The 24,597-nt window shown below is 38.6% G+C and overlaps 1 protein-coding gene and 1 non-coding gene across 4 annotated transcripts in view; both read left to right on the top strand.

The window, feature by feature from the left end:
- The window catches only part of LOC134654952 (zinc finger protein 608-like), a 152,059-nt gene that overhangs the window by 112,696 nt on the left and 14,766 nt on the right, over positions 1-24,597 (top strand). For all 3 annotated transcript variants that reach the window (XM_063510384.1, XM_063510382.1, XM_063510383.1), the window contains exons 4-8: positions 1,256-1,379; positions 18,053-18,140; positions 21,886-22,606; positions 22,934-23,140; positions 24,056-24,160. In XM_063510384.1, coding sequence (XP_063366454.1) covers positions 1,256-1,379; positions 18,053-18,140; positions 21,886-22,606; positions 22,934-23,140; positions 24,056-24,160 — 1,245 coding nt within the window. The remainder of the gene's footprint in view (positions 1-1,255; positions 1,380-18,052; positions 18,141-21,885; positions 22,607-22,933; positions 23,141-24,055; positions 24,161-24,597) is intronic.
- Trnaa-cgc (transfer RNA alanine (anticodon CGC)) lies at positions 8,502-8,573 on the top strand. The gene has a single exon. It is a non-coding gene; the product is annotated as a tRNA-Ala (tRNA).

The raw sequence follows: 24,597 nt of genomic DNA, 5'->3' as shown, positions 1-24,597 counted from the left end.
ATTAATCTGTGTTGAAAAAATCATTGCTCTAGCTTCAAAACCCACGGAGGAAACAGTCGAGTACGTTTGTATTTTTTTTTTATTAAATCTGTTTATTTCAAATAATAATAGAATTACAATTTCTAAAACCTAGTTACAATCTTTAATATTTAAGATTTTATTAACTAGGTAGAGCGGGGACTTATTCCCTAGTCTTAAGTTCTAATAATATTTATTATAATTATGTATTTATATATGTTTATGTGTATATGTATTATATCTATGTGCTTACTTATTTATTAATTATTCTTGTACTATGGAATTCAGTTGTTTTTTTATTATATATTTAATCTTATTAGGTTTATTACTTATATCTAGTAATACTCTATTAGGAGTATGGAGAAATGACCACTCCTGTTGGCTCTTAAATGCTGCAACTATGTGCATGCCAGGCATTATGCAAGTTAAACGATGCTCTAATGCGCCTTGAAAGGTATCGATATTAATTTATTAAGATTCATTATGATAATAAGCTGGTATCGTTTCGCTGGAAATGCTCCGACATTCCTGCGGCGCGGCGCGGCGGGCTTTTGGTGTGTTTTTGTGCTGACTGAATACTGGAGTGCTCTTAATTGAGATTGAATTTTACTAATTATACTCATTATTCATAAATAAGGTGAAAGCTTGTGGACCGGTAAACTGGGGGGTTACTTTCATACGCGGGGTAACATAAATATGATCATCGACTTTTGAACACGAACTTAAGAATTTTATGATGTGGTAATGTGGCAAGGGCAACAATATGATGTAAGCGTTCAAAAACGAATTACCTACATATTATTATATACTTATAGTTTAAAAATGAATGATCATTGATCAATGTTGCCCTACGAATAAAGTAACAACCCCAGTTTACGGTATGATAGTTATTCTTATACGTAATCTTGTTTTCCAGATTTCTTCGCATACGAGGGTGTAGGGATTTAATGTCTGTGTGGATGAACAAGTCCTTCGTACTTTTGTCAATTGTATAATATGTAATATACGTACAAAATGTTCGCTTGTTATATCATGTGAGATATGCATTGTGAGTTGTGAGAGATGTACTCAACAACCTGCTGAAACGTTTCTTTCCGGTTTCAGCAGGTTGTTGAATGACACAGACTTATTTTTTACTTATTAAGTATACGGGAATGAAGCGTTCGCCATATTTTCTCAATCCTGTTGTGTTCGTTTCGGGATACCAAGAACTGACCTTTATTTTTCTATTTCCTAGGACACAGCGGAAGTATGCGTCGGCACGTCAGTCGGCACGATCACGGAGCCGGACTGTCTGGGCCCATGCGAGCCGGGTACCTCGGTCACGCTGGAGGGCATCGTCTGGCATGAGACGGAAGGTGGTGAGTTGTTACTAGCGCACGAACGCAGCACCGTAGCGCAGCTTACATCTCACGCTTATGCACGCCTGGTCGTTTCTGCTTTAGCGTTTCATATTGATCCTGACACCTTGCTTGTTTTAATTAAATATTCAATTAAGAACGGACTTATTTGAAATATATAACTAATTCAAACAACATTGAGTTTGTGTCTAAAACAAGCTATATGTGTCCGTCAGTACTGACCATCACAATCATTTTCATTTTAATCCTTCATAACTAAGAGTAAAAATATTGCAATAAGTAAAGTGGAATGGGATAACTTCGAAAGCAGGGTAATTTTGAAAATAGCAAATACGAATATCTAGTCTGTGCGGAAAGAGAACAGTCGTGGAATGTATGGGGCCCAATACAATCCACGACTCTTCTCTTTCTGCACAGACTCTATCTAGGGGCACTTTCTACTGTAACAACAGTTCTCTCTGATGCCTTAGTAAGCGTTGCAGTAGCGTGAAGTGCTAAATTAGGAAGTGCTTCTAGTTATTTATTAATTATTATTAACCATTTTCAAAATTATTCCGCTTTCGAAGTTACCCTAATGCACCTTACATAAACAAATTTAGAAACAATTCATTTGATAACGAAGTTTTAGTTCTAAAATATAATAATGCTGTATGGTTTAAAATCACACGCGTTGATACAGTAAAATAAATATTTATTTGCTCGCCTCATTTCTCTGCATTTCAAAGGACCGTCGACGATTATTATCGCCTCGGTATGGGGTGGCAGTATCTTCCCCTCGTACGAATTTTAGGGGAGGTGCCACAAAAAACGCAATTCTGTCAATGACATCTGTTATTAGAAATGGAAGGAAAATAGTTTTGTAACTGGTACATTATGGGAAGTTACATGACATTATAAACTATCATACTCACATAAATTGTCACCAGTGTAACCCTAAAATAATAATTATTATCAATGTCATACTCGTACCGATTTAAGAAAGTACGAAAATGTATTGACTGATCCGATTATGAAAAGTACCCGATATCAAACAATTGATTATTACGCAGTGGACTTACTTACCCATGGTCCCCTCATCCCCTGTAATAACAAACACGTTTTGATATATTTACGTTATGCAGTTAACATCGGATGTGTGTGTCACAACTCACACTATTTAAAAATACAAAAACGTCAATTTAGCATCTGGTATTTGAAAAAAAAAAGAATTCAACTCTGTCGACCGGTGCCGCCTCCGGTGCGTATAAATTATGAAAAGTTCCTTTCCTTTTACAGCGTGATCATTACAGCTAGAAGTAATGAGAACCGAGGTTATTAAATACTAGGAATTTCTTTTGTAACCGTGGGCTCGGTAAACAATCACCGTCATCAGGGAACTAAGCAATTTGAAATCAACGGGGGACATTGCGAGGCATAGAGCAATTTGCCCAGCGGCTGTGACGAATGGGAAACCGTGTTTTCTTTTCAACGCTACTCGGTTTTACAAATTGTCGGCATACTCGTAATAAATACGCATTGAATGAATTTCGTTGTACAAAATTAACCTAAGGTAATGTGTTCAAAGCATATAAGTATAAATGCATGTATTCTATAAATAAATCTGAACTTATTTTGACTCAATTTTCCATTTGGTGCCATTGTAACTTAGTTTTTAACTGAGCTAGATTTACTTTTACCTATACGTATGTCTGTAAAGTCTAAGGATCTTGTATTGTCTCGTCAAGGTTATTAATACTTCAAATTACGAACTTAGATTTAATAGCAAAAGATAAAATAAACATATACATATTATTTACATCGAGCACGCCAGAACGATATTTCATTTTGTCTAATGGTCAGTAATGTAATACCCAAAGGTATAAAACCGGTCTGATAAATATTTCAAGCATTCTATCTTTATTATTTGTGGCAATTTAATAGAGGAATGAATAGTTATTACAGTGAGAGGCGGTGGGCGTTTGGGGGCGGCCGAAAGCGGCTCTAATCAGACCCGGCCATTGTTTCCACCGCTGACAAACAAAGTTCCGGGGATTTCATTTGCATCTCACTACCTGTTGGTAAAGTAAACTTTACGCTCTTAAAAGCTCTCGGCAAACGAAGCTCATTTTGAGGGACGCAATTATTTAACGCCTCTCGAACTTGGTATGGAAAATACCAAAGGAAAGTATTGCGCTAAGTGGCACAGAACACGGGTAATGGCTCTATAAAACGGGCATAAACAGAAAGTTGATAGCGAGTTACATATTTATATTTGACATCCTACATACTTCTGGTAATTGCTGGAAAGGAATGCGTTGCGAGGATAGCTGACTGACTGGCTGTTGAGCTAACTGAAGCGTTATTCTAATCGCTGAGTGAATTTAACGCAAAGACGAACTAGTACAAGAGTGATGTCAGTGATGCATAATTCAAGAGTACTGCCACGAATCAAAGTTACTCTGGTATTTGATCTGTTTTTGATATCACTCGCTGGGTAACCTGGGTAACTCGCTCGCACTATGCTATGTCTAAATGAAATAAAATTGGTTCGTTTTATCGTTAGACACGACGCCAGCGTCCAGTAAACCACGGCCATGTATTCTTGGCTTATAGGTTTTTGGGAAACCACTGTTATCTGACCTCAAGATCCATAACAACTTTGCGTAAATAGAGAGCTCTCCTATACTAGTTCCTCCAAGTCTTCTACAACAGACTGTACTTAATGATAGCCCGGTAATTGTTCGCGCTCGTAAACCCGTCTCTCGGCGCCGAGGTTTTTCAAACCGGCGACTTTATGCCTCTCTGGGAGCCATATACTAACGAACTTCATAAAACGTCGCTAACACGCTCCGCAAAAATTACAACCCGAGTGCGGTAAACCGTATTTAATTTCCGTAAGCTGCCTAAAATAAATAAGCCCGAAGAGGGCGTGAATTGCCTCCCTCAGGACATTCGGATAAATTTGGAAAGTGGCAACAGGAGCGAACAGATGGTGATTTATTATGGTGTTTTATAATAATTACGGGCGGGGGTGCATTGTGCTATTGTCCGTAATGGCGGCGGGCGCTCGCTACATTGTGTTTCATTTCACTGCTCATAACGGACTACGTCTAAGGATTGTCTTCTGTTATAAATACAGACTGTATAAACTGTTGTTTGTTTGCATTGCAGTATGATTTCTCAGTGCAAATTTGGTGTGAATTATAGAGATATGGCCGTGTTGTCAGGCACACGCCGAAATAGAGCTTTAATATCGTGACATTGTTTTATAGACAGTATTTTCTTTACTTAGAAATTAGTATTAGGTACGTGACATACAAGTCATACAACTACAATTTTGGTGAGGAAAAAAACTACGATTCGGGGGCGATTTCAGCCCATAAACTTCCGTAACTTTCGGGGACAGAAAATTTTTTAAGCATTGTTTTTTTGGGTCTGTATTGCCCATAAGGAAAATAGTCTAATCAAATAAAATAACCGAGGCCTTATCAATTCCTACCCTACTCTTCATTGGCTAATTGTTAACAATCCTGCATTAAGAATAATCCTGTCAATGATTCTCAGGACGAGTAAATTGGCTGAAAGTGCTGAAACGCCGAGTTAAATGTTTACTGCCTGATTGAGATCGCAACGGCGCACCAGGAGAGCAGTTGACTGAAATAGGTCCATTTAGGCGCGCTAATTACTACGGGCCGCGGTAATCAACGGCCTAATGGTTGTCGAGGCTCCCCGCTTCCCCCTCGCTTTCCTTAAATCCTGGTATTTATGTACATCGATAAATAACGTGGCTTGGCGGAATGGTGAAAAAAGCGAAGTGAAATGAAAATTGGCTGAATAACGCGTTTGGAAATGCGATGCGATATTTTTTAAAGTTTTTAAAAACAAAACATATTTTACAACAACAGTGCTATGATAATTAATATTAATAATCCGCATATATGATCATTGATCAACTAGAAAGTAAAAACAATTTTCTAATGAAATGTGTTATTTCTCTGTAACTTATTAATTTAATCCGAAGGGACTTATTAGGAGTACCACTCTATAGTAATTGACTCACTGGTAAAACCCGCATAGCTATAAGAAAAACTAAGATACAAAGATAATGAATTAAACATGAGGTTAATACCTAATTAGGTATTCAGCCGAGTAAGTATACATTTCAAACGGTGGCTATACTAACGATGCTTCAAATGCCTACAACTTTTTCTTTTACGCTTATTATTAAAATATTCATGACTAACATAAAACATGGAGTGAATGAGTAGGGTAATTACCGGTCTCTTATTCCAATTTTAAGCGTGCACGGGCGAGTGAAGGTTTCGATCGAATAAGTGATGTTGTGATGTACGTGAAAATCGTGACGTCGATTCCAATAACTACGTCGTTAGAACCTAGAGTCTGTGCGGAAAGAGAAGAGTCGTGGAATGTATTGGGCTCCGTACAATTCACGACTTTTCTCTTTCCGCACAGACTATACCTATTAATACCTACTTGTGACACATTGTTTCCCAATTGAACCTGTTTTTTGTGAGGATCAAATGTCTTTCTCGAGTCGAGTCACACGAACCGAGCCGCCGCCATGCAATTTAAGTTACGCATTCTTGAATAACATGCAATTTGTACTTGTACAGTCACCAGCAAAAATATATGACTGTGGGCAGCCGTGCAAAAATATCTGATGCTCCATTGGAGGCATAAGTATATGACGACACTACCTCGGTAAAAATATGTGATGCTTTGTGGCCGGCAAAAACATCGTTAGTTTGTATCCGCATAAATATCGGATCACCCGATAAAATATAAAAATATTTGACGACTCATAAAAATCAAAATTATGTGATTACTCTCTACTGGCTTAAATATCTCTCCACTGTGAATGCAAATACATGGGATGGCAGACGGACCGCCTATATATCTGACACGAAATTATGAAATATGTATGTCATCAATCGGCAAAAACGAACCATACCTGGATAGCATAGAGCCTTAAATTGTATGAAGTGATTTGACAATTCACGAAAAGAGTGCAGACTTGTCATTGCATATGTCTGTCTCACGTATTTCATTTGCAATTTTAAATTGTCACATAATTCAGGTAGACTTTTAATAGAAGATGTGTAATAAAACTAATAAACCTCCTTCTTACATAAAAAAGGATGATAAAGAAGTCAACTTGTGGACTGTGACAAGGACAAACAATAATAGCGCTTTCGCTGCTACTCCTACTGAATGATACATAAGACTATCCCGTTCGGTCATTTCCCCCACCCCTCATGCCAGATCCAGTTATATACTAGATTCATGATATGATTGCAATACGTTCAAATTTACAAAAAATTTATATACATTTTATTCCGTCAAATCGATGATAGAATATAATGTGAGACAGACATATACAATAACAACTCTGCACTCTTTTCGTGAATTGTCAAATCACTTCATACAATTTACGGCTCTATACCAAACATGTATGGTTCGTTTTTGAAGGTCGATAACATATTTGTGATTTTCCAACGTGTCAGATATTATAATAGGCGGTCCGTCGTCCATCCGATGTATTTGCTTTCACAGTGGAGAGATATTTATGCCAGATGAGAGTAATCAGATAATTTTGATTTTTATGAGTAATCAAATATGTATTTTTAAGCGACCCGATCCGATATTTATGCGGATACAGACTAACGATATTTTTGCCGGCCACAAAGCATCACATATTTTTACCGAGGTAGTGTCGTCATATACTTATGCCTCCAATGGAGCATCATATATTTTTGCACGGCTGCCCACAGTCATATATTTATGCTGGTGACTGTACCCTCCATATCAAAGTAAATAAGTTCAGCGGTTTAAGCGTGAAGAGGTAACAGACAGACAGACAGAATTACTTATATTTATAATATTAGTAGGGATACATTATGACTAGCGATGGGCGAGTCGAGTTATCTGATTCGAATAATTCGAATCAGCCTACAGATGAGTTAATTCGAATCAAGACTATGGGCAATTCGAATCAACTCGACCAATAGCTAACTCGGCTAACAACTCGCCGAGCCGAGTCAACGCTATCACACTGCTACTAAGGCCATTCAAAAATAAACCTTAATACTGTAGCCCGAAGGCTCTTTTTACAACAACTGCCGCTCGATTCGCCGTCTCAACTCGAGTTGGTACTATGACCATTCAAAAATAAACCTTAATTCCGTGACCCGACGGTTCATTTTACAACAACTGCCGCTTGATTCGCCATTCCAAGTATCCCAACTCGAGTTCACTGCTAGTATGGCCATTCAAAAATAAACCTTAATTCCGTGCCCTGAAGGTTCTTTTTACAACAACTGCCGCGTAACTCGCCGTCTCAACTCGCTCCGCGCCTGTGCCTGTGACCTTGTCGCGAACCACGCGAATCGTCGAGTCGAGTCCACTCGATTTTAAATTCGAATCAGCGGCCGAATCAATTCGAATGATTCGAATTGAAAAAAAGTGGACTCGTCACATCGCTAATTATGACAACATGGCTCGCATTGGTTGAAGCCTACTCGCTCGAGCTCGGCAGGCATCCCGAACAACACATCCGATAACATCGCGCTATTTAATAACCTCGTCCCATCGAGGCCTTTACACCTTCATGCTACTAAAGGCCCAGAACACGTAATCGTTAAAATAATTAGAGATATTTGTCGTTCGCTCCGGATAATGCCAGGGTAAACTATTAGGTCTACCGGCTGTGGGTAAAATTAAAATAGGTGTGCGGTGGTTTTCTAATAGTAGAATATGGCTTAGTTTTGATTAAATAAAGTTTAAGTAAAATATACTGTTTAATATATAATACAAAAACAAATCACTCTCACCCTGCAATCCGTATCGTAAATGTCTTACCATTTGCCTCAACTAAGTGATACCTATACCTATAGCAAAGTAATTGGTTAGACTAGATACCTGTTGAAACCTTTGCGATTTAGGCTGTGTTAAAATTTTATGTTTAAGATTTTCTTTGTTCAAACAGTCTGATATCATTGCTTATTTACTATTGAATTATTAAATTTTTGAATAAACACACAATCGGTGAAATCCTTTTAGTAGTGCCCTTTTCACGGATGGTATTGCGGCAACAGACTACTTATTTCGTACGTGATATCAGGCGGGGATGTAACTCAGTGGTAGAGTGTCTGCTTCGCATGCTGAAAGTCCTGGGTTCAAATCCCAGCATCTCCAATAGACTTTTTTGTTTTGTATTTTATCTTTTTAACATTCTACTTAATAGTAAAAAAAAATTCATGTCCTCAATTTTGATATTTTTATATGTTTTAAATTTCGTTTTTTAAGATTAAAACTATCTCTCGATCCCGCACATTGCATTATAAAATAAGTATATAATATATACGTCCTCATAATAACACTATAATTTGCTCAACCAAACCAACCAAAAACACGTACAAAACTACAAAGTGAGTCGCTAACGACTCTCCGACGACTCATTAGCGACAGACAAAACAAAATCGAAGCGATTACAGGCAACCAAACCGGACGGCCTCTAATTTAACTTTTCCGTGACCGGCCCGGCCCGGCATTAACCATTTATAAGGGAAATCCACCCCTAAATAATAAAACTCCGACAATTTCCTACAGACCGTCATGAAGGCATCTGCCTACCTTTTAAAAATGCCACCCTATACTTTGTGTCAACTAGGGAGTCTCTTTAAAACTGTATTTAGATTGGAGATTTTTTAAATGGTAATTCATTCAATTCATAAGTTTGACGTTTAAAATAACACTTGCACTGCGTGTGCTATCAAAATAGTCGCAGACTAATTCTTGGTCTAGTTTTATGTACCGGCGCATAAAACCGTAACGCCATCTATTTTCAGTATATGACAAAGGCGTAGAGGAATAAGCAGCCGTGTATAGAGTGAACACTCTAATGATACTCAAATAAGTAACATTAGAGTAAAATCTTTATGACCGTGTCCAAAATATCATACTAAATAATAATGGGTATGAGATATGATTAAGTAGCGTCATCTACAATTAACACTAACACGACTTTGCAAGTAGAAGCAGTCTTTATATGTAACTTGTTTGTTTTACAGCGGTTATTGACATTAAGGTTTTTCGCCGTATCATTTTTTGCGGTTAGTTAATAAAATACATATTCATAAAGACGAGCGGAGGCGAGGCTTGGCCGAGCAAAAACCAAGTTGTTAGCGAAGTACGTTTACACGGGCACTGAGTCAATTATCTCATTTGTCGCTCTGATTAATTGATCACGCTCGCCAATTGCCCACCAGTCAGTCGGAAATACTTAACTGATCATTTTATGCTAATAGCTTATAGTGAAATGCTTTATGTGTTCATTGTTTCGTAAGACAATAAATTTAATAATAAATAACCCTGGATCAAGCGGCCTTGCTTCAACCGGCGCCGTAAACCTATATAATCTTTATTTAAACGGGCTAAGACTCATTTTGGAATGATTCATTTAAGGCCTGTGATAAAGTCAATCATCTTGTTGGAACCGGACGTATTTTAGTTGTAGTTTCGTCAGATAATAAGGCGTCAAATTAATTTACTGTTTCACGAACATTCGTAATTAATTTATTATGACAAGCCATTAAGTACTTCCTGATATCTGTTACAAATACTCGTTATAAATACTTGTAAGTAGCAGGTATTTTGTAGAGTTGTCTACGGTTTGTTACTTTATGGCTTACATAGTAAATTCTAGTCTATGTTAGTACCTAAGTACTTTATTTAATGTCTTGTCCCGTGGTAGATAGACTAGATACTTAACGTCTCTTTCTTATTAGTAGACTGTGATTGTATGTAGAATAGATATCATTATGTTGTCTAATGTATTGTTGGGAAGGAGAGTGTGGCGTGAAAGAGGCCTTTAAATTACAAGCCTTACACATGTTTACTTCACTCGCACAACTACTAACAAAGCATTTATAAATGGAGTTGGTTTTCCGCCGGCCATGGTGAAATTTACTTCAAAGCATATTATTATCCAATGACCGTACGATTTAGTACCAGATATGTACCTAAAGTTTATTACTTGTTAAATTGTAAAATCTTACTTGTACCTACTAACTTTATTCGATATATCACACATTGATTTCGGTTTCAGTGTTTTTTTTCCGCCTTCATATAGAATGAGATGAGGCACGCTACAAATCGCTAAATAAATGTTTCTCCCATAATTATTATCAACCTAATCAGTAACCACAGCGAGCACTTCATAAGAATATAATCGACAAATCTAAATCGTTTTACAAACACTTTATTAGATAGTTAATCACTGCTGATTATTAACAAAATAAATAACCATCAATTAGAAGATACCGTTCGGAACGCTTCAAAGAGCGTATCAAACTCCACAAATACATTTGTAATTGCCCCTCGATAAAGTATTTGGATAAGGCCCGATGAATCTTCTCGCAATTTGAGGACGTCGCTGGCTCAGGTATTTGAGCGGCCATATTAAAATACTCAGGGGCTTTATTACAAGCACGTAGCGAGCACGGGCGGGGTCATGAGTATACCCTGGGGTTTTGGATGCGGGAATGATTTCGTGTATTTGTAACTTTCGTTTATACAAAGTATGAATTAAAAATACGTAGTATGCTCTAAATGTGCTTAGAAATGTTAAAATAACTACTGTTCTTAGAGTAACGTAAAGGTAAACCAGTTTTTTGGCTAGTTTAAAATATTCCCACACCAAAAACCCCGGGGTATTGTCGAGGTATCGTTCTAAGCTGGTTCTATCAAAATTTCGAGCTGCCTCGTTTGACCTATGAGAAGGTACGGCCAGACCTCAGGGGGATTAAAAGGGATTGACCGCCCGATGCCCCCATTTTTATCTCAATTTGTACGCTGTCCGCGGAAATTTCCTGAAAATGTTAGGTGTTTGGAAAGAGGTTAAACGTATTTTTTGTTTTAGGGTATTGACGTGAATTGGATCTTGTCAGTGTTTCACTAATGGCAAGGTTTCAACCCTTTTCTTACAAAAATATATAGTCTGTAATGTCTGTATTGCCCCCTTCCTCGTTATTTATTTCTCCGATTTATTTTACGTACGACTTTGTTTTTTATAACTTTTATAATCAATTTGGATATTTTCCCTAGGTAAATCATTCAATAAGATTATTTTCTACGATATATTTCTGTCACAGTGCTGTACTAAAATGCGTGAAGTATTTCCATAAAACGTCCAATCTGTAGGATTTTTCTGTTTTTTATTTATTCGGTGAAAATGTGCTTAGCATATTCGACACTTGAATAGAAATGGACATTATCTAATATTCTAATATATGTACATACAGCAGTTATCGATTATCAAGTGGAAGTGGCCTACTTGTTTTTCGTAAGGCCAACATGTGTACACGGCTACACCCGGTTTGAGGGCACTTAAATGCTGCCAATGTACGCGTATCGAAAGAATGTATAACATGCAAATACTTACAATGGGTGTTGCAAAACCATTTATAACCTTAGTTGTTTTAAAACGCGTTCTAACATAAACACGAATCAAAAGAATAACCGCAGCGCGAAATAGTTACCTCCGCAAGCGAGTTAAGGCACAAAAATGTGGTATGAATAGAGGGTTGAAATTGATTAATTAAATTTACATAAGTTAGCACGCTAGCGATAAGGGAGGGATGAATATGCAGGCCGAGTCACGTTCGAGGCCGCGCGGCACTTCCAGCGTATACGTGCCGCGGCTGCCAACGGATATAACAGGGATAAATACTGGGTAAAAATACTAGCGAGAATGTTATAATTAAATGTAACGTATTCTGTTTGTATTTCGTGCCTGTTTAGCCTTTTTATTTTTCCTTCACATGACAATTTGGTAATTATAAAACCTAGTTCGGGAATTTTTTTTAGAAGTTATTGTCGAGGAAATCTAATCTAAAGTGTCATTCTTTTATGTATTTGAGTACAATAGGAGAAACATTGTTTAAAAACTTTTCGAATGTAGAATGTGCTACATAATTGAAAAGCCCACTGTACCTACTATGTACTTACGTGTAAAGCTAGCACTTAGTGGAAGTAACTTCGCATTTATTGTAAAAGTCTTAATTAAGTCTACATAACGATTTATCTTGTCCAATGCCCTGTTTATCAAAAGCTTGTAACTTGTAATACAAGTGGAAGTCCCTTTCTAACAAAAGCTGTCAAAAAGGGACTTCCACTTATATTACAAGTTACAAGCTTTAGACTTTAGATAAATAGGGCACGGTCTTATCATCAAGAATACAAGATTACCCATCACTTCCCTTAAAACTCACAAAATTGCCAGTATTTCTCCGAACCGATTCGAACCGGCTATGCATGCAAATGTCCCGTGACAAATTGGTCTGACCCCACATCAATACTTCGCTGCATCAATTTCGTGCCCGCAAACTTATCAGCGATGTAAGACAAGGAAAAGTAGACTTAATGTTAGTGGAATAAGAACTTCTCTCTGTATATTTAATTTAGTCAACCTGTAAACACCGCATCTTGTTAAAAATCGTTTTGTTTTTATTTTTTATTATTGGTTTTTCATGAAGTTAAAGGATTAAGTAATAGCAGAATCTTGATATTTTTGGTATAATTTGCTTAATAAAGTCTGTGCGGAAAGCGAAGAGTCGTAGAATGTATTGGATCCCAATACAATTCACGACTCTTCTCTTTCCGCACAGACTCTACGTAGGTATTAATCAATTGATTTCGTTTCAATGCTGGAACCACGCCAAATTTCTTATTTATTTTATAAAGTTGCCTTAGTAAATATGTTATAACTTGGTCAACCAGATCTTGACAGTAGAAAAAGGCGTCAAATTTGAAAAATGTAGGCGCGAAGGGATATCGTCCCATAGAAAATTTGAATTTCGCGCCTTTTTTTACTGACAAGATTTGGTTGACCAGCTATATTAGTATTGTGTGTTTGTCTGAATAAAAAAGCGGCCAAGTGCGAGTCGGACTCGCCCATGAAGGGTTCCGTATTTAGGCGATTTATGACGTATTAAAAAAAAACTACTTACTAGATCTCGTTCAAACCAATTTTCGGTGGAAGTTTACATGGTAATGTACATCGTATATTTTTTTTAGTTTTATCATTCTCTTATTTTAGAAGTTACAGGGGGGGGACACACATTTTACCAATTTGGAAGTGTCTCTCGCGCAAACTATTCAGTTTAGAAAAAAATGATATTAGAAACCTCAATATCATTTTTGAAGACCTATCCATAGATACCCCACACGTATGGGTTTGATGAAAAAAAATTTTTTGAGTTTCAGTTCGAAGTATGGGGAACCCCAAAAAATTATTGTTTTTTTTCTATTTTTGTGTGAAAATCTTGATGCGGTTCACAGAATACATCTACTTACCAAGTTTCAACAATATAGTTCTTATAGTTTCGGAGAAAAGTGGCTGTGACATACGGACGGACAGACAGACGGACAGACAGACAGACATGACGAATCTATAAGGGTTCCGTTTTTTGCCATTTGGCTACGGAACCCTAAAAACCAAAGACCAAAGACAATAATCACAACATTCTGAATGTATTCACTAACCACACAGAGAGTTTGATAAGTTTGATTCTTATTTAAGATCGCGCTGGTTGAGCCTAGCTTTAGCTGTTTATGAAATTCGTATTAATTAATCCATATTACATTAAAATAAACTTGTGACTTGCGAGGGTGTTCGTTGTCAAGCATATAACATTTCAATCCAATTAGACAGAGCAGCGAAAATAGAACAACTGTCATTAGTGTTCTAATCAGTCGAGTATAATCTTTGATCTAAGTTCTGCCGCTTCGCTGATCGTATTACGAACCAATACAAACGTTTAAATACCCAACACATCCTATTATCTGGTCCGGTGTGTGCACTTGAGACGCGTCGGGCCGTGCATGTGTGAGTAGACCATTATACTACGCACCTGCTTAAATAAATACCGTATGCCCTTCCGATAAAGTGTATATTCCTTTGTAGGGTAGCAGATAGCTGCATTTGATAGAATAGGACAATCAATGGATATGGGAGGCATTCCTGTTGCTCACTAAACAAGCGCGTATCAAAGTCTCGGGCGGAACGGTGTTTAGGTGGTCTCCGAATAATGCATAGTTGTTAGGAAAGTTTAGTTCATTTTACTCTGGTCTTGGTCTTGCAGAGATCACGCCTCGCTCCGATAGCCGATGAGAATACCCGTTCAGTTGGCTATTGTGTCCGTTGTTATTAGGTAACTGACAAGGATTTGTGCATATAAGCTCTTTTATGTAAATATTGTGCTCGGTTTAATGTCAAATTGCAATCCCTTTGTTTGACAGGCCGATTGATATATGGAGATAAGCCATCCTAACGATGATTTGTGGTGAAAGGGGCAATTCAGCGCTACTATTCATTGTCAATATGCTTTCAAACTAATCCCTATTACATATCATCAATGCTTTGACTAACTAGCTGACTAACTATAACTAGGTACAGGTATATACTTATTACCTATTATGCATATATTTACGTCGTTTTATGATGATGACGAACTACATAGATGTTATTTTACAAATATAACCTTACGGGATAACGACTGTGGAGAAAATATCGAATTTTATCTATTCTGTCACGATCTTTTCGAAATTAGGCTGAATACGCTATCTGATTTTATTTCATAAAATCTTAATATTCAGATTGTATTTATATTGCTAAGTAGCCTGTGTAGCAATGGTGCATTGCTCTCTGTCTGCATACTTAGTATCAGAAAATAAAGAAGGCGATACCGAAAGCCGAAGGCACGCGTCGTCTGCCACATTGAAGATCACCGAGGCGCACATTTATTACGATTCATACGAAAATCAGACGTTATTTCTTGAAGGATCAACATTTAGCATCTTATCTAGGAATTCATAGCGTGGGATCGGGGATTTATGAAATAAATAAGTTTTTCTGCGCTCTGCGGGAGACGTCGGTGAATACGAGTAAGATGTGAAATGAAGCAATGTGAAGATTCTTTTATGATGTCTGACGTCCACAAATTCCACAATTCCACATAATTACACTTTTAAAGCCTGTTCTCGATAAAAGGAGACGATGCCGGATAATTTAATGACATATTTCAAGATTTTTTTCTGAGATAATTCTGTACCTTTCGTTTTCATGGCGTTATGAATATTTCTTATCAATTTTACGTCATTCCTTATTAAAAAAAAGTAAAAACTATTCCCTGTCTCTGTGCTTAAAGCACAGACGGTTTTCAGTGGCGAATGGCAAATTTAGAGTTTAAATTTGATTAAAGGATCTAAACTTAAAACTGCTAAAATCACAGGCAAAAATCGATCTATCCGATAAAAACATGTACTTACAAATATAATTAGTGTGGTTGTGAAACCTATTGTTAAGGAATGTTTATGTCATAGTTGCTGTTACACTCGTAGTTATGTCACTCGTGTTATGTTATGTCGTTCTATCTGTGTCAGAATCTATCTATCTAATACCTTTAAACGAGCAATTCTATATTTATTATTTATTTATACATATCGGGGATCTCGGAAACGGCTCTAACGATTTCGATGAAATTATGTAGGTATATGGGGGTTTTCAGGGGCGAAAAATCGATCTAAGCTAGGTCTTATCTCTAGGAAAACGCGCATTTTTTAGTTTATAACGTAGTGGACCCTATAATGGACGTGGAACCGGTAATGGGACATAAAACCACAAATCCTCTAAAATAAGTATGTAAAAGTAGTTTATAAACACTGGCAATATTTTACCACAAATAAGAGTCATAGAGCTGTTTAAGTTTGACTTTTTATTAATTTCAGTTACTTTTTAAAAAATTGGCGCCAACCCAAAAGTTGTCGTGTCACTGGAAAAAATTACCAGTAAGAATTCTTAACAACTTCGCTAAGAGAGGTGAGTTCATATATTGAATTGTAATTAATTATTACTTGGTGTAAACTAGAATGTGTTTTGTTAATTGCATTTACCATGAGATAAGGTATACAACACACTATGTTGTGACTCTAGAGATGTATAAAAAATAGTGGTATTTTGCCCAATCCCATTATAGGAGCTGTAAAACTGCATACCTCCTATGATGAGACAATTTACATAATGATGCTTGCCATGGCGTAATTTCATGTTTAAACAATACAGAAGTATAATGTAGTTACGATTTATGTCAGGAGGTCTCCTCGGACTTCGGATAATTTAATATCGTTTTAGGTACAAAATTTTATTTAACTTGCCCTGTTAGTTTTGTATGTTAGTTAGTGTGGCTCAAATCTTGGAAATGGCATTTGAGCCACTTTCTGATTTCCGATTGAGTTAAAATTTTGGATACGTATGCAAATCGGATGACAATGCAATATTATGATAACATGGAATTGATCTCATGATGGAGACAGGAGGTGGCCATAGGAACTCTGTGATAAACGCAACCTAATTGTGTTTGGGTTTGTTAGAATTGTCTCGATGAGTATTATAGTTGGCTGTCGAAAGAAAAATACATTCTTACATAAAAGCTTATACCAAAAATGACTAATAACTAGTTTTTTGCCCAAAACTTATTCCCTATTCCAATATCTTATACTGATAGGGTATGTCCATTATAGGGGGCCCATTACTGGATCCACGTCCATTACCGGGGTTCCATTACTGGAGCTTTGGTGTCCATGACTGGAGAAAAAAACCATACTTTTAATTTATTAATTATGTGGAAACTAATTGCAGTATCTTTGATACAACACGCCTGAAACATGAAAGAAGGATAGGATATTCATCTTTTAACACGCTAAGCGGTAGAACTTTTACATGTATCAGGGAAATATCACAAATACTCCAAATTTGCTCTTAAATGTCCCATGACTGGTGCCGTTACTATATATGTTCTCTTAATTGCCTGACTGCCTGCCTGACTTAATATGCCATTCTCTAGTTTCATTGATAAGTTTTTCATTAATATATTTTGTCGTTTAAAGGTAGGGCATGCTACCGGCACTTAATTTATATGAAAGAATTAACAGGGAATTGCCCGATTCCGCTTTCGGCCTAACCACGATACCTGGGTTGTGTAGTGTGTAGCGTGCGTACGACTCTACGTAACGTCACGATGTGACATCGGCGGTCTAGCATGAGTAGATTGAGTAGCGTTCTCGCGCGCGAGTCCATACTTGAAGTCGCGCTAGACGTTAGAGGTCTGATATAGATGGGCGTTTTTTTTTTGTTGTCCCAAACATTTTTTTTTTTTCAAATCGGGATTTTTTATGTTATTTCTACTCAGAATCACGAGCTCTTTCTATCCTAATAGGAGAAAAAAGTGTCCTAAGGTTTTTTTTCCATTCCGTCACCATTTTTCATAGACTTTGTATGGCGGTCGCGTAATGGAAAGATCGAAAAATGTATGGAAATTTTGGGACACTTTTTTTCTCCTATTATGATAAGGAAAGAGCTCGTGATTCTGAGTAGAAATAACATTAAAAAATCCCAAATTTGAAAAAAAAAAAAAAAACGCCCAGATACAATTTCACGCTTATCTTCGCAGCAACCTTGGCTGCTTCTGCATCTCGTGTATGTCGGCCGTATTAACGGCGCATTTGCACAGGGTAGACTGCAACAGAACAATGTTTATAAATCCCAACAATATTAGGTGTGTGCCTTTAATCGACATGTAATAAAATTGTTTCAAGCGTTCATTTGTTTGTTACAGGCGTGCTGGTGGTGAACGTGACGTGGCGCGGTAAGACCTACGTCGGGACTCTCCTAGACTGCACGCGCCATGACTGGGCACCACCACGGTGAGTTACCATTTTTATACAGCCGTCTCTATTTATGCTGTGAAATAGAGAAGCGCAAAGCACTTCACTGAGTTGAAAAGATTGTCAAGCTCGGCCTGCTCATTCGAATCATGAGTGGGAAAGAGCGAACAAGGAACACTGAGATAGATGAGTTACTGAGCAAAATGAGCGAGTTGAATCTGCACTGAGTTGAAGAGTGAGTGAGTTCAGTCAAATGATACAGTTCATTTAAATCACTTACTCGTGAACGACAATGTCTACTGTGGAACAAGTTAGAAGGCGCTGAATTCAATAAGAGCGTCATATTGGAAAATACTCATGAGAAACGACGAATGCTGCCCTCATTGACTGCATTTTACAAAATACATACGTTTAATTCACAAATAAAATAAAAACAGAGTTATATTTATGATGACCGCCACACTCGGCATGGCCTGTCCTGTGGGACTTGTGAGAGAAAGTAAATTTAGGACCTCTAAGGACCCTAAATATTCTCCGTAGGGACCCCAGGGCTTCCAGCTCCTCAATATGTATTTAATATCTAAATAAAACGCAAGCAAGGCCAAACGCGCTCAATCTACCTAATTGTTTGCCCAGTCAGCATTTTATGGTTGCATTAAAATCCAGTTATCCAACAGGAATTTGTTAAAACGCCATAGCGTGGTTCCTCCTGACCTAAATGAGCTCACTGGTTGGCTACCGGCCAGAATAATTCCCATTTTATTACGACTAGTGTAATAGGATCTCCGATAACGAGCAGTTACTAGGAATCTTAAAGGCACAGATACATTGGTCTTTATGGCCCTTGAGCGATGAGGATAGCAGGCTAGGCTTGCTTGCGCAAATATGCTTGTTCTGAGCCCAAGTCAATATGGATAATATGATTGGGCGAAATAGATTATAGCTTGGAACTTATTGGTTTTCAGCAATCATCAAATCTTGAAGGCTTTGTTGCCAGTCTATCAAAAAATGTATTGAAGAATGAGTCTTAATCCTATTTGAAATTTATTGTAAGCTGACAACCTAATGCTTTAAATAGGTCCTTTTGTGAAAGAATTATAAGATGTCGTTAGTTTATTTTTAGGAATAGGTGCCAGTTCTTGAATGCAAATCTTTACGCAACGGAAAAATTACGGTTCGGTACGGTTAGTTACGGTTCAAAGAAATGAAAAAGTTATTTAAGCCCAAATCGGGGCGGAGGGCCCGGCGCTAGATAACATTAGGAACTCGTAAAGAAGGTGGGCTTAAAAAAGGTTAACAAATCGTGGGACCGTGACCGACCCATTTTTAACAACCTGTGTATTCTCATCGCTAAACTTGCACTGGAACCAGTGTAAGTATGTGTGAGCTAAAGATTTGTAGAAGGTAATTGGATAGCGACGACGTATGTAGGACATTTTGACCGTTAGACTCGTCTGCTATTCCAAAAGCTTACCCAGAAGCTTTTGGAATAGCAGCTTAGGATCCGGTTAGATTTTTTTGAAATCTGAGCTCAACTTGACTTGTATTTACATATATTGTAATTTTTATCTTTGCTCGTACTATATCTCTTCAAAGTCGTACTCGTTCACCAATGGGGTTGGCCGGTAGAAATATTTTACAGTTAGGTTTTACCTGTCAATACCACGAAACGTGTCGAATTTCACCACACTTTTTAATGAACTATTTACGATGTGAATGCGACCGAGATGCCTATACGTGTAGCATTTAATCATTATAAAATCACGTTAAGATTTTGAATGTTCGAATGGGCCTCCAGGGCATCCATTTCGGCCGAAATCTCAGGGGCACCTTTAGTTGATACATTATATATACAGAGGAATGCGTAGGTGTGTTACTTACTAGTTACGCGGGATGATATTGGGATTTGGATTTTTCCTTTGATGTTATTTTGTTTATGTATAGGTACTTATCGTAAATCTTTTTACATTGCTACTTGGGAGTGATTGTTTTGGTTGTTTAACAAGTAGATTGCATTTAGATATACAGATGTCAGATAGAGGTCTTTACTTACATCTGAGTACACTTTTACATTACATGATAACATTAAGGTACATGAGCCCTGGTAGGGTGTCGCAAAATATTGTTAATACTAAAACAGATATAAGTTTTATACGTAGGTACATATTTATTTTCTAGTTTACTTGAATTTTTATTACCTAAATTTTCGAACATAAATATAAAGTTATTTTTGTCGCCTCTGCGGTCTGTATCTGGTATCTGACAGTATGATAATATGTACTTTTGTTATTAGTCCGACCAAGAAGTAATAATATATCAACCATAGAAATGTATAGTAGTAATAAAATATTTTGATATTAGAATGCTTCCCAAATGAATACTTCCTCCAAAAATACAACGAGTACCTACAATACAACGACGCAATACCTACGTTACTAATTATTATTTAATTATCATCTCTAATGTGTCGATCAATAACATGTTTTTACATAACGGCCTTTTTAGCAGATGAACTTAAGATGTAAAAACAGTCTGAAATAATTAACAACAAAACAATTATGTTATTTATAAGTGCACTCGTCGTGCAAAGGGTAGTGAGATAAAAAAACATGGCGGTCTTCATATTGGATGTGAATCCGCACGCCGCTGTGGTGCGCGAACGAGACATCGCTATAAGCGTGCATAGCGCTGTCTTGCTCACATACCGCGTAAGTGCGTTTGTTGTCGTAAATGAAAATATGTAAAAAACGTAACAAATGACGGTTTTCGTGGGGTCGGTAAGTTTTTCATTAAAATCCACCTGGTGCTCAAATTACGCGGGAGTTAATTTATCAAGGCTTAGCGAGACAAGCGTGCATTAAAATAGGTTCAGCTAGGGATGGCACGTGCCTGGACATGTTGAAATATTTCCGGTTATTTAGATTTTAGGTTATTGATTCGTGTAATTTTAACGAATCAGAACGTCAATAACGTGTGTGTTCTGTGTAATTTTTCTTGAATTTTCCATGTTTGTATTAGATTTTCCTAGGCATTGCCTATTGCACAAATAAATTACATATAAACTCAAGCGTATTATCAAAATTGTTATATCTATATTAAAACTCAGTGCTACCTAAATTAACAAAATGTAAACACTATTTTATCAATAAAAAACATTTTATTTCCATTGAAGCTATTGCTTATCGTATTCAATGTCACAATTTTGGGAATAACTCCCGGAACAGAGCAATTTTCCTGGATATACGCCAGAGGGCATATCACTAAGTGCAGCCGACCAGGCTCCCATAAAATATAAGAGGATAATAACGTAGAGCTCTTAACGTTCTAATTTTACTAGAGCCGTAAAAGATTTCTCTGAGCCCTTGCGTGTGGGGATTAAAATAATACCTGTGTAATAAATTCCTGCTTTGTAGCTTTGAGATAAGTAGACTATTTCATATCGTAGGATATGGTTGTAAAATTATAAACATTATTGGGCCTAAATTGAGACAAAACATTTCTTTCAAATTGGATACCTAAAAAAGAATAATTTATTTCGAGTAAGTTACATTCATATCTTGGTTAATAAAAATAATTTTAAATTACGTATTAGTACTTAAACCTAACCGGGCTTCTGCATTGTTATAATTTCAAATATTGAATATTAAAAGTTCTATAAATAATAAATATATACCTATACCTAATTACCTAAAGATTGAGATGACCATAGCAGGTAGATATGATCAAAAATAGCTGGAAGCCCTATATTTCCATAATAATAAGACAACCCTTTTCTATTTCCTAGATTCTGCGATTCGCCGACGGAGGAGTTAGACGCGCGGACGCCGAAGGGGCGCGGCGCCAAGCGCGGGCGCGGCGCGGCGCCCACCGACATGACCAACTTCACCGAGACGCGCTCCTCCGTGCACAGCAAGCTGCGCAACGGCGGCGCCAAGGGCCGCCGCGCGCTGCCCTCCCCCACGCCCTTCACGCCCCCGCGCCCCGACAACAAGAGAAAAAGAACATCCGAGGCGTCCGACGAGCGCCCGCCGACCCCGAAAGCAAAGCGCCCGCCCCCCACCCCGACCTCTCCGCCCCCCGATCCCGTCCTCCTGGAGTGCCCCGAGCCCAACTGCTCCAAAAAGTACAAGCACGCGAACGGCTTGAAATACCACAGATCGCACGCGCACGGCTCGCCGGACGACGACGACAAGGACGGCTCGAGTTCCGAGCAGGAGGAGACCCCTCCCGAACCGGCCTCGCCGGCGCGACCGCCTTCTGAACCTGCGACGCCAGCCACTCCCGTCAAATCACCGACTCCTGCCAAATCCCCCGACGCGAAGAGCGAGAAGTCTCCGGAGAAGTCCCCCGAGAAGCCGGAGGTTGAGTCGCCGGCGCCGCGGTTCGCGGAGGAGTTCGCGCCGAGCCCGCCGGCCGCGCCGCCCGCCGAGCGCGTGCCGACGCCGCCGCCGCCCGCTACGCCGCCGCCGGAAACTCTACCTGCGTTACAACCTACTCAATTTAAGGTACAACTTTGGTTCAATAACAACTTCAATGTTTTCAATCCTTAAAACTATAGGTACCTATTTAAATATCTTTTTTTTTAACGATTAAATCGCTTTGGAAGCTTTCGTAGTCTATAATACTTCGCCGGCAATATTTTATGTCTAGGCCTCTGTAGTAATGTACTATTAAATAGGCACTATTTCCAAAAGCGAGATTTGTGCTAACAGCAATGTTCTTAACCGACCATCTAGGACCTTATGTTACATGTTTGCAATAAAGTTTACGAATCAGTTATCAGTGATCCTGTTTCGTCACGAAGCTATAAGTGAACAATTTATCGCTTCCAGGTCAAACCGCGCTCGGCGCTAATGCCAGAGGAAAGCCAACGCAAGTCCGCCGACTCCCCGGACGAGTCGCCGGGCAAGCGGCGGCGGCGCTCGCCGACGCCGGGCGCGCGCTCGCCCGCCTACTCCGACATCTCGGACGACACGCCCGCGCCGGAGGGCGCGCCCGACGCCGACGCCGAGCACAGGCCCTTCCCGGTCTTTCATCAGGTGGGATTTCAACACGTATTTCTTTCTATACCTAAAAGAGAAGATTGACATTTAAGATTGGTCAATATACCCCAAAATATTTATGTAATCCTGAGAAGGGTAGACTAACTATATCATTCAAGTTATACTTATTTAGGCATTAGGTAGATATCAGGGATGTTGCGGATGCAGATTTTTTGACATCCGCGGATGCGGATATTTAAAGGCTCACATCCGCGGATGCGGATGCGGATGTCAAGATTAGGTACTTAGAAAATGTCAAATATTACATTTTTAGTATTTTTTTATTAAAAAAAAACCAAACGTTTAGTATTTGAGAAAGAATATAGATGCGTTATATTTAATAAACAGTAACTTGGCCGACTTTTCTGGATCTAGACGATATAGTTAATGACGAAATCACCTAGCACTTACGCCGCCGCTAAGACGTTCCTGTACCCACTTGTTCGACATCCGCATCCGCATAAGCTCCGCATCGATTTTATGCGGATGCGGATGTTGAAAATAAGGCGGAAGTTCCGCGGTTGCGGATGCGGATGTTGGCAACATCCCTGGTAGATATTAGGAAGGAGATCTGTCAATTTCTTGACATGAATACTGTAAAAATAGCACTGAATTCAGTGATTGTAAGGGCTCCAATCCGTAAAGAACCGGTGACGCTTCTGAACATGATCGATCTGCTAATCTGAAAACAAGTCTTCGGGAGGCGCGGTTATCACTTAGGTGAAATTAGGAAATTCAATAACAGTAGCGGTATTTTCATACAAGCTCAAAAGCCGGCCTTATTATCTGATATACGTGTTGACGTTGACATACCACAGACGCTGAGGGACACTCTTATATTATAACACATATGAAGTCTCGCCGAGTGTTTTGTCCTCTGGTTTATCGCAATAACAAAGTGTCACCTTGCAGTACTACGGCCAGCCGCCGTACCTGCCGCCGACGCACGCGCCGCCGGCGCCGCCCGCCGACAAGGGCAAGGAGGACCTCGGCAAGGACCCCAAGTCCGACCTCAAGGTACTCACCTTGAGGAATATTTATTTATTTATTTATTTTATTTATTTAGAAATTTAATTCAGGCAACAAGGCCCATATTACAAATACCTTACACACTAACATACATATGTATTTTATAAACTTAAAACTAAACACTAGTTATTTAGTCGATAAAACGGCGTGGCTCCGTTGCATCGGCTGCTCCTGTGTCGGATTCGGCAGTTTGCCCCGGAACCTCCGAAACACGACACCCTTCGGCCAGAAGTCAGCGCACTCGATGGTCCCCTGCAGCGGTCGCGGGCGTGGGGGGAATATGTATACGTAACCTGCCATAGGGGCTGTTCATAAAGGCTTCGTCACACAGGCGCGTTTTTCGGACGGCGCGTGAGCGGGACGCGCCGTTTTTACATATAAAACGCTCACGCCCCGCTCACGCCGCGCCCGGATAACGCGCCTGT

This window comes from Cydia amplana, chromosome 16, assembly GCF_948474715.1.
Source record: "Cydia amplana chromosome 16, ilCydAmpl1.1, whole genome shotgun sequence".
Lineage (NCBI taxonomy): Eukaryota > Metazoa > Arthropoda > Insecta > Lepidoptera > Tortricidae > Cydia > Cydia amplana.
This window is presented reverse-complemented; position numbering and strand designations above follow the sequence as displayed.